We start from the raw sequence: 10768 nt of genomic DNA on the forward strand, positions 1-10768 counted from the left end.
TTAGCAGAAAGTGCGAAATACATACCATTAAAACTGTATTTTATAAATAAGCCCTTATATCGTATAGCCTACTTCACGTTTAATTCCGAAATATAGCTATAATAAGGATGCGTTTATGTGAAAATGTGTCACTCGCTGTCAAAGTGAACAATAACTTGCGCTTTAGCTTAATACCTCATGTATTTCCTAACCTCCCAGATAGATGGCGACATACACACACGCTAAGGACAGCGCTACACTCTTTCACTCTGTGGTTGTAGTAGCGTCGGCTAAAAGCAGAAGACCTTCGGTTTGAACCTACGAAGATTGTGAGTATCTTATAGTTTCCTTATAAAGTCGTTTCTCTTTTAGTGAAGTGACTTTTGCCGCAGGACTGTTTTACCGGCAAACTGCTAAAAGTGTGTCGTATATGGGAAATCGTAGCTTTAACTGAGCAAGCTGCTATGTCCACGTATGTATAGGCTGGTGTCGTATGAGACCTAGCCGTTTGTTTATCTGTATTGCGTTACTAATAAAATACATGGTTACATTTTGGTCGATGAGGACACTTTTTTGACATTGAGGTGACTATCAAAAATGTCAAATCTACGTGCTCACTCACGTGTTGTTATGATGCTTTGCTAAAGCTAGGCCTGGGTTGATTTATTAACATAATATTTTTTCTGGAAACGTTATTCTGTAATGGGATTTAACACAATTTATTTAAACGTCTTTGTATGTTGATATTACATTTTCTAAAAATAAGCTGAATAAAAAAGGCTTCCTTTTGTATTTGAAAAACAAAGGCCATTGGTACTTAATAGCCTACTTATTTTCTTATTTCTTATTCCAGCACTAAACCATCACATTTTATATAATAAACTATAATGCAATGCTTTATGTAATGTTTCAGGTTTTTGGTCCTGACTGCTGTTTTTTTTCTCATTCTGAAGAAATAATGTTCAACGGCAATGGCCACTTACTCCACGCTGCAGGACCGGATCAGAGTAGCCAAGGAGCTGCTTAAGCAAGTGGACCAGATTTTTAGTCGACAGGGCCATGATGTCGAAGGACGTGCTAAATTGTGCAGTAAGCTTCGGGCGGAGCTGAAGTTCTTGCAAAAAGTGGAAGCCGGCAAGGTTGTGATAAAGGAGTCCCACCTGCAGAGTACCAACCTTACTCACCTTAAGGCCATTGTCGAGTCGGCTGAATCTCTGGAGAATGTGATGAGTGTGCTTCACGTGTTTGCCTATGAGGGAATTGATGGCCAGAAGCAGACATTGGTGGTTGATGTGGTGGCCAACGGCGGACACACCTGGGTCAAAGCCATTGGGCGCAAAGCAGAGGCTCTACACAATATCTGGCAAGGCAGAGGCCAGTATGGAGATAAAAGTGTGATCCGGCAAGCAGAAGATTTTCTTGAGGCCAGTAAACAACAGCCTGTGCAGTACAGCAACCCACACATAATATTCGCATTCTACAACGGTGTGTCCAGCCCCATGGCTGACAAACTCAAGGAGATGGGTATCTCGGTGAGAGGTGACATTGTTGCTGTTAGTATGATAATTGGAGGAGAAGAACAAGAGGAGGAGGAAGAGGAGGATAAAAATGAAGAAAAACATGATTGTGTTGAAGAATACCATGAGCAAGAAAATGATGTTGTGGATGAGGAAGAAAGGTATGATGATGATGATAATGATGACGATGATGACCCAAGCTACATGCACACTTGTGTTGATAGAGACACCATCGTGGCCAGCCTTGCCTTTCCTACTGAGGTAAAGGTGGATGTGTGCAACAGGGTCAACCTTGATATCACTACTCTGATCACCTATGTGTCTTCACTCAGCCACGGTAACTGTCACTTTACTTTTAAGGAGGTGGTGTTGACTGAGCAAGCTGCACAGGAACGGCAAGAGAAGGTCCTGCCCAAGATGGAAGAATTCATGAAGGGAAAAGAATTGTTTGCTTGTCATTCGGCTGTTAAAGACTTCCGTGTCATCCTCAATACATTAGGAGGCCCGGGAGAAAAAGCCAGAGCTGAGGAGTTGCTAGCCAGACTCAAGGTGGTTCCAGACCAGCCATCGGAGCGCACCAAACGACTAGTTACAAGCTCAAAGGTGAACCACAGATCACTGATGATCTTTGGGACTGGAGACACATTGCTGGCTGTCACTATGACTGCAAACAGCGGATTTGTTCGTGCAGCTGCTAACCAGGGTATGCGATACAGCGTTTTCATCCACCAACCCCGTGCACTCACTGAGGGCAAAGAATGGAGAGCAACTCCAATATGAGAGAAATATTACTAAAATACTCTATAAATAATACTGTGTCAGCAATTGACTTCATGCTTACACTATTTATGTAAACTCTGAGAGCTCAGTGCCTCAATTGCAGCACTTCAATGCAAAGCAGCACAGATGTCAAAGTAACCAAATGTTATGATATTAAAAACATTGTCTAAGGAAAAAGCATATACTTTATTTACAAAAACCTTGACTATATGCTACAGATTTATTTCTCTTCATTGTAGTTTGTTTTACCAAACCACCTGAATTATGTTTTCACCTAATCTTGATTTAGAAATCTATTTTGAAAAAAAAGAGTACAAAATAAAAGCATATGAAAATGCAAATATGGCTTTATCATGTTGTTGTCTCAGTTGTGTGATTTGTAAATTTGGTTGTGTTTAATTTCTGAAAATACTTTATAAAATAAATTATAAAAGCTGCTTTCTGTTATAATTAAACAATTACATAATGTGAATGTACTTCATAATAATGGTTTAAAACGCTACAATATTGGCATTTCATTGTTCATTTTCAACGTAAAAGTTGCTACAGTACAACTACATTTGAATTGAAAATGAGTTATACAAAGTTTTCTACACATAAAAATGTATAGGCCTATGTATGTCGGAAGGGGGACCCTCGCAAAAGGTTCATCATATTTGTGGGTTATAAAGTTTGAAACCCCCTTTCCTAACTCACAATAAAATGTAAATATTATTATGTATTGTTTATCTAGCAGTACAATAGATAGTAAAAATAAATAATCATGATAGTCTATATACATTTTATTTGAGCGTACTTCAGTTTTTTTCAAAGTAAATCAATGTGGAAATTTGAATGAAAATATGCGGTGATCACATGGTCATGTTCAACTTCATCTATTACATCCAGCACAAATATCGACTAGAGGAATCTATAAAGGAAGTTACAGAAAAAGACAATCGTGCCCGTGTAAAAATGTTCCTCAGTTTACTGAAGTAACTCGTGAGCCTGTTTGTGAAGCCCAGGCTGTCAGTACTGCTGCTGCTCCCTTCTGAGTCACGCACTGAGGCAAAACAAATCTGCCCATAGCAGCTAACCTAACAAGACGTCGAACACGCGAGTGCCTGTTAGGTAAGCTTGATTTGCACACACTTAATCCACGATTTAGATGTTAACAAAACGTAGTTATTCGCCCATTGAATCCGTAACGCATCATGTATTCAACGCACTCTATTTTGAAGCTAGAGACTCATGATGTCCCTGTTAGCTTTGATGTGCTAAACTGTATCATCCCCTGTTCCTGAACACGGAAGTGGGATTTAGCGCATATATCAGTATTTATTTATAACAGGAAAAGCACTCGCGATTTTACTACACAACTAAGTCTCAACTTTCGGAGAAGCTCGAGCGTGTCGTTTCGCAATCATTGACTTAGCACGTTAGCATAACGGCAGTCATTAGCACACTGTCGGCGAGTCAATGATAACACTATCGGAATGATTTCCTTTGGCTTGGTTCCATACTCGCGTTTAAATGAATTCACACGCGTCTTGTTTTATGTGAATTACTGTAGAAACGTGTAACGCATGCGGTGGTTTAATTGTTGAAGAATGTATTAAAACCCAGCAGCGAGAGCTGTTTTCTTTGTGAATGTAATGGCTTTCAGTTGAATTCAGCCAGAGGAATAGACAGACTTTCAAAGGTAGCGTTCATATGATTTACTATTAGGGTACTATCATTAAATGGTTGTAATCACAATTGTATACGTTGCTGTCATCACAGCACATCTCATCAGGATCAGCATGATGGCCTACATCAAACAATCAAGAATCAATACTAATTGAAATGTTCATCTACCCGTTTTAATAGTGAAAGGTTCAGAAATGTTTACCACTGACTGTCATGCCACTCCCTCATCTGTTATTGAAATAGGCCAGGCTGCAAACAAAAGACTGTTGAAGAAGCGCCCATTAGTAAAACGACCATTTGAATTTACCATTACTATTGTGTCTCGTTCTGACAACAACCTTATAAATGTGGTCAATTTATGTGGAAGAAATCAAGGATACTGCACCTTGTTGACAGTTAAACATTAGCCACACCCTCTCTGTACACACCACAATGCAACAGAACATAGTGAGTAAACCTAAGAGAAATACTGTTGCAGTTTTTAGTCCAGTAGTTTGCACTTGAGTGAACATCACCCGTTCTATAAACTCGTTCGCGTCACTGGTATGATAAACCCTCAAATTTCTTTCGTTTTAAATAGTTATAATATAGTCAAATTGCAGATTCCAGTCGAGCATTGGCACTTTATTCTCATCCTCGTCATATACTAGACTGTTTGTCAGATCAGATCAGATCTAGTCATTTAGTTTTTTTAAAAGCTTCATTTAAAACTATATTGATTTACACTCCTTTTGAGCAAGTTTCCGCTCATTTGTTTCAGTTCAATGAGTAATGATGTCAGTGTCAGTTAGGAAGGGAGCAGACGAGTTCTACACCATCCCTTATGAAAAGCTCTATTGTTTAAGTCTCAGGAGTGGTCAGAGTAACTGATGAGAATAGGAGTAAGCTAATTATTCATAAATAAAAGTACTAATACGGTTTAATGAATGTTCATTGTTCTTTGATGAATAAAACAGTTGCTGCTGTGCAGATACAACATAATACCTTTCTATAGACCAATTTGGAAAATGTACACAACGCTTGTCCCGAAAAACGTCTCGTTTCAGTTTTTAACACCACACAGTTTAAACAGAATTTATTAACTAATAGAACATTTATGACCAAATCAAAATATTCAAAGAATTTTTTTTAATTATGTAAGAATGAAACCAAAAGTGATTCTAAACCAATGTTTACATTTTGTTTATATTACTGTCACATCAGAGCAAGGCGCAATAACTACTCATTGTCAAAATTTTGACCTTTCTGAAAAACCTATGGATTTGGGCTCAACTATACTTGGAGTAAATATTACATTACATCCTTAAAGTAAAATTTCATGTAGTGTGTATTGTTGCTTTGTGTGAATGTAAGCAGTCTGCCAAGTTTTAAAGTCGAAAGTGAACGAATGACAAAGTTATTGGATTGGGAAAAAAAAGAGTCGACAAGTCGTCTGTCGTACAAATTTTTAGTTCCGAGGTCAAATTTGCGTCACTCTGTGTAATGCCTGCCTACGCTACATTTGCAACATTGCATGCGGTGCACCAATAACAGCAGACTATACCATATGACCAATGAGATCAGAGTAGGCTGACAGAAAGCAGGGGACTAGACAGATGAATCGCCGAATGAATCATTTGAGATTCAATCAAGAAGTAAATTAATAACTGTCTATTATTAGAAAATGTTTTTACAACGTGCATGTACGTAAACTTGTTGTTGGTCACTCCATAAACCAAAGTAGGACTTTAAAAATCACAAAATATTTACTCATTAAAAAAAATCTAAGGTTAAAAACATTAAGATGACATTGTTTAAACAACTACCACACATACTAGCAGTTTCAGTGATTGATTGGCTCTGTTCATCTCAAAGACTCTCTTCCAGGGTTCTCTTAATACCCAGCTACCTCTGACTTGTGGTCTCCCATCACTGCACTGCCACCGGTGTCTCACACCTGGACGCCATGGCTGCTAACAAGAATGCTCTGGTCCTTCATAAAGTGATAATGGTGGGCAGTGGTGGAGTTGGCAAGTCAGCATTAACACTGCAGTTTATGTACGATGAGGTAAGACTTTACCATTGAAACCATTCGCATCATTTGACAATAAACAAGAGTAATTCTGCTGTAACTTATCTATGTTAAGTTTGTGGAAGACTACGAGCCCACTAAAGCTGACAGCTACAGAAAAAAGGTGGTTCTGGATGGAGAGGAGGTCCAAATCGACATCCTTGACACAGCTGGGCAGGAGGACTACGCTGCCATTCGAGATAATTATTTCCGCAGCGGAGAGGGATTTCTCTGTGTGTTCTCCATCACAGAATCAGAATCATTTGCTGCTACGGCTGATTTTAGGTAGAGACACTTTCATGAAATTGAAACCTTGGTATAAGTGTGCATGTAAGTTCTTTATTGAAGTTTGCATTTTCGAAACGTCAGAGAACAGATCCTTCGTGTGAAAGAGGAGGAAAACGTACCTTTCCTACTGGTGGGAAATAAGTCAGACTTGGAGGACCGACGACAGGTTGGGGTGGAGGAGGCCAAAGCCAGAGCAGATCAGTGGGCAGTCAGCTACGTCGAGACTTCTGCTAAAACCCGTGCCAACGTAGATAAGGTAGGCCTTATAAAAGACTTGTTTGACAGCCATTTTAAAACATGGTACTTTATGAACTGAGTTTCAATAGATTTCACTGCTACGTTCATATAAACTTCATAATCTTTCCAGGTGTTTTTTGATCTCATGCGTGAGATCAGAGCCAGAAAAATGGAAGATGGCAAAGAGAAAAATGGAAAGAAGAAGAGAAAAAGTCTGGCAAAGAGAATTCGTGAAAGATGTTGCATTTTGTAAAGAAAGAGTACATCTGCATTGATAACTTCTCTGTTCTACCCATCAGGTTTCATTACTCTCCCGCCAAATGGCCGGAGATCATCTCTTACAAACACATCCAAGCTATGATCTGTTTCTTTGTGGTTTTTAATGGGTATGAAAGGGTATAATATCTGATATGCTTTACCAAAATAATGTCAAAATGACAACCTAAATAGTGATGATGACCAAATGGTGTCAAAGGTCTGACATATCAAATAAGAACATTTCATAGTTCAAGCACACCATAGAGAAGAACTAAAATGCTATTAACTCCAATATTGTGCATTAACCTTCAACCAGTTGCAATGCTGTTTACTTTAGTTGCTTTTCATTTTGGAATGGGAGTCGGAAAAAATCAAATGCTAAACACTAACACCATAGGTATATATAAAAAATACTATTCTGCCTACTTACAAAAAAACATGGTATCATGGAGCAAGTCTGCAATTAGGACACCTCCAAAAGAAAATTACAGCTATGCCTTGACTAACAAAAATATCTAAATATTACTCTAGAAAAATGAACACTTGCTTAATGATAGCTAACTGGGTAAAACCCAGTAATTGATTGTAGTTTATTCTTGATGGTCTGTTTCTACCAAAACACATTTAAAGTGTTAAGTGCAAAGGCCATGCATTTCAGCGATGACATCTTGGCTTAAGTCTGTGTTTTGTCACCGTCCTTTCTTTCATCATAAATATCCCAAGCCTAACAGTGCACCAACTCTGTTAGCTAAACCGAACCCAATTTTTCCCACATATGCACATAAAATATTTGCAGTCAAAAGGGCTATTTTTCATCCCTGCGTATGTGTGGCACCAGAATGACAGATTTCTTTAATGCTGTTGATGTGTTCTGAATGATTTTTGCTATTTGGAAAAGAAGATCATTGACATGGGTCTAGTTTACTGTGAAAAACAGGCTGGAATGTTGCTTTAATACACAGACTGAATTGTGTACTTTATAATAACTTATATGCAATTTTATTTGAACATTTATCCTTTGTAATTATATTTTCTAAATGTAAATTAAACATTTTCTGAATTTTAGTTCTTTGAGGTTTAGAAATTAAACTATGTAACGTATAACTCGCTTGCACTAAAAAACTCAAATTGTGCTGGACAGAAAGTGTGTTTTAAGCATTTGGCACTGATGGCTACTGTGCAGATTATCCCAGAGAGGATCCATCATCCTTTGATACATTGCTTTAATTAACTAGAATCCACCCAATGTTTCATGTGAAAATAACTGTAGATTGTACAATTTATTTTTAAAATTTTTCTATTATCTTCCAAACATGGACTTTTATATTACCACCTGCAGGTAAAACTACATTGCTTTTTCAATGTAACCTAGTCTACATGTTTTTCTGCACTGTGGTCTCTTTTCTTGATCAGTTTAGTTATAGTGGGTCAATACCATTCAACAAAGCTCATCATTGGTTTGCGTGGGATGCATGCCATGGGGTAATGATGCTAATAATATTATCAGCTGATGCCTCAAAAGACCTCAACTCTGACTGGAGTTTAAGGTTCCTTTTAATAGAAGCTTGCATTGCTTATTTATTGATTTTGCTGTAATGTGTGGAAATTAATATATTCAGGGCGTCTCCTGGCAAATCCTGCACATGCAAATTTGAGTGATACATGGGGTAGTTTATGAAGGTCAAATTAGAACAGAACCAGATGATGACCAAGAAAACAACAAGAGTTTAAAACACTGATGTTATGTAATATCACATCAGCTATTGACTACAATTTGTGATGTGAATATAAATAAAAAGCAAACATTTATGCATACTGATCTTCAAAAATTAAAATGTTATGTGTTCCATTACATTAATAAAATCTATTTTTGTAGACGTCTTATATGAGTCAAATGTATTGAATGTTTAAAAATTTAGCTTTACACATACAGAAATGGGTGTCAATATAATGGTGTTTTATTTTAACTATCAAAAAACAATGTTGATTGTAAGATTACTTTATGAAAACACTTTAAGTCATAAAAGATGATCCACTTATGTTTTTGATCAAACGCTGTATTGATTTATCATTTTTTATTGCAGTTAGGCTTATGATCAACCAATTGTCTGAAATCAGTCCATGTTTTTAACTAAACAGAAAAGAAATTGTGAAATTTTATAAAACCAAAGGTCCCCAAAAATTAAAAGTTAAAACAATAACAGTCCATAGCACATCAGGAAATGCAACAACTCTACAAATACTTGTCCTGGCCTGTTTTTTCAGCATACAGAGGTAGACGTGTTGAGAAGACCTCTTTTGTTAGACTGTATTTTAAAGAGGTGTGCCTCTGAATTCAGCGCATCAGCAAACTCCATGGGAGTTGGCCAAAATGACAAACTAGTTGAATAGCTTGCCATGTGCTATCACAACAAAGTTTTCTGATCATGTGAAACCGATATAAAAGACAAAGTCTCTTTGTACAAGAAAGTACACAAGTTAAAAAAATAGTTTGGAGCAAACTTCTCCAGAACTATTGCTGGTGAATCCTGAATCAAGTCCCAAATAAGTTTATATCTGTGATGGTTGACTCCATTTAAAAAAATCTTCAATTGCAGAGTTGCATGAAATGAAAAGGGACTGCTTTCTTTTTTAAGTGTAAGCTTGACTACATTTCCTTGAAATGTACTTGGCTTCAATTATAATACCTTCCTGGTCTGCCTGTGTTTGTGGTTTGCTGGGAGTTGCATTTAGACTGAGTTTCTGTGACTGAGATAGGCTTTAGGTCAGCCCAGGGATCTTGGAGCATTGAAGGTTTGTAATACTTTTCCATATCATTTGTCCCTCTCTCCCTGCCATGCGTTGACCCAAATGGTGTTGATGTCCGTGGTGAACCCTTAAGGAGAAATTATCATGCAGAAAGACATTAAAACGACTACAATCAAGCCCTGACAGAATATTAAGACAATCAAAACGGACACAATGCGCAGATTATCACACAAATCAAACAACGATCAAAATAGCCGAATACTGCCATTTGATCAATGAAACGGGAAATGGTTACTAGAGGAGCAAGTAAAATAGTTTAACGCGCGCATTTATCACAATTTTGTTTTATTCGCGTATTAGCTACCTGGTGTTCGGCGTGTCGTCCCGAATTGTCATACGGCGAGCGTCTGTACGGTGTGCCGCGGGGACTCGGGTTCGACCTGCGCGGCGTGTGACCAGGCTGCTGGCCGCTAAAATGTTTCCCACCGTTGCCACCCCTATTACCAAAGAACTCCCTCGGCGGTGTATTTGGAGAACACTGTCCAAATCTCGGTCCAAACGGCGGAGGCGGTGTTGAAAATGCCCACGGAGGCGACGGAACCATACTCCCTGCCCTGTCGAACCCTGGAGGCGGACTGCGGAAACCTGCCGTCCTCGGACCCGATCCCGGGCGTGGATGCCGAAAATGTGGCCTTTGCATCGCGTTGAGGTACTTTGCCCCGTTGCTCTTCAAACCTTGACTGACAATTAACTTTGTATGGTAACGCGTTTAAAAGCTATTCGCGTATGGTCTTCCCTAAGCGCAACAAAAGAGGTTGACCCGGAACAAGAAATTCAGAGAGTAACGCGACGATTTGCATGTGAAAGATGGACTCGATACTGCCGCCTATTCTCATGGCGTGTGAACACACATAATCGCGTTAACTCATCCGCTAATCTAAATCTAGACAGCCCATCAGTGGCGGCTGGTGAAAAATATTCTCGGTGGGGCTGTGCCATACTTTTTTGTTTCCGTAACCATCGCAATAAAATTTAACACAAACTGCAGGACAGCAGTGCTCAGTGAAATAGTCAGTAATTATTTAATGCCAATATTAAAAAGTTGAGGCATTCGTACACAAAAACATAAACATCATGATGCACAAACACAAGCCTTTTATTTGCATTTAAACTGAACTTGTAAACAATTGACTATTTCTACATATAAGTAACATCTTTTGGAAAGGCTGTTGGTGCCATTGGT

General features: G+C 38.4%; 3 protein-coding genes across 10 annotated transcripts; 2 read left to right on the top strand and 1 right to left on the bottom strand.

The window, feature by feature from the left end:
* The first annotated feature begins 194 nt into the window (after positions 1–194).
* On the top strand, positions 195–3053 carry cUnh7orf25 (chromosome Un C7orf25 homolog). 8 transcript variants are annotated; one of them, XM_079452784.1, is made up of 3 exons: positions 197–308; positions 893–1757; positions 1857–2711. In XM_079452784.1, the coding sequence occupies exons 2-3, from the start codon at positions 951–953 to the stop codon at positions 2274–2276; spliced, it is 1227 nt and encodes a 408-aa protein (XP_079308910.1). In that variant the 5' UTR covers positions 197–308; positions 893–950; the 3' UTR covers positions 2277–2711. The 8 variants fall into 8 exon arrangements, with proteins under 8 accessions (XP_079308907.1, XP_079308906.1, XP_079308910.1 ...); XM_079452785.1 differs by having other exon boundaries at positions 933–1757; positions 1857–2626; XM_079452787.1 differs by having other exon boundaries at positions 300–451; positions 933–1757; positions 1857–2629.
* A 76-nt stretch (positions 3054–3129) lies between these two features.
* On the top strand, positions 3130–8654 carry ralab (v-ral simian leukemia viral oncogene homolog Ab (ras related)). Its single transcript, XM_079452790.1, has 5 exons — positions 3130–3386; positions 5799–5991; positions 6071–6279; positions 6364–6538; positions 6650–8654. Exons 2-5 carry the CDS (start codon positions 5890–5892, stop codon positions 6770–6772), a joined length of 609 nt encoding a protein of 202 aa, XP_079308916.1. The 5' UTR covers positions 3130–3386; positions 5799–5889; the 3' UTR covers positions 6773–8654.
* A 66-nt stretch (positions 8655–8720) lies between these two features.
* Positions 8721–10340, bottom strand: mplkip (M-phase specific PLK1 interacting protein). Its single transcript, XM_079452791.1, has 2 exons — positions 9890–10340; positions 8721–9652 (listed from the first exon to the last, which is right to left on the bottom strand). Exons 1-2 carry the CDS (start codon positions 10223–10225, stop codon positions 9452–9454), a joined length of 537 nt encoding a protein of 178 aa, XP_079308917.1. The 5' UTR covers positions 10226–10340; the 3' UTR covers positions 8721–9451.
* Positions 10341–10768: the final 428 nt, after the last annotated feature.

Source organism: Barbatula barbatula (assembly GCF_947034865.1).
Source record: "Barbatula barbatula genome assembly, chromosome: 3".
In the NCBI taxonomy this organism is placed as follows: domain Eukaryota; kingdom Metazoa; phylum Chordata; class Actinopteri; order Cypriniformes; family Nemacheilidae; genus Barbatula; species Barbatula barbatula.

Excerpts from the sequence above, each read along its gene's own strand:
- mplkip (XM_079452791.1), bottom strand. The coding sequence starts at position 10,225 with ATGCAAAGGCCACATTTTCGGCATCCACGCCCGGGATCGGGTCCGAGG. Across the intron at positions 9,653-9,889 it reads GACGACACGCCGAACACCAG|GGTTCACCACGGACATCAAC; the intron begins GTAGCTAATACG and ends TTTCTCCTTAAG.
- cUnh7orf25 (XM_079452781.1), top strand. The coding sequence starts at position 951 with ATGGCCACTTACTCCACGCTGCAGGACCGGATCAGAGTAGCCAAGGAG.
- ralab (XM_079452790.1), top strand. The coding sequence starts at position 5,890 with ATGGCTGCTAACAAGAATGCTCTGGTCCTTCATAAAGTGATAATGGTG. Across the intron at positions 5,992-6,070 it reads TGCAGTTTATGTACGATGAG|TTTGTGGAAGACTACGAGCC; the intron begins GTAAGACTTTAC and ends ATCTATGTTAAG. Across the intron at positions 6,539-6,649 it reads CCCGTGCCAACGTAGATAAG|GTGTTTTTTGATCTCATGCG; the intron begins GTAGGCCTTATA and ends TAATCTTTCCAG.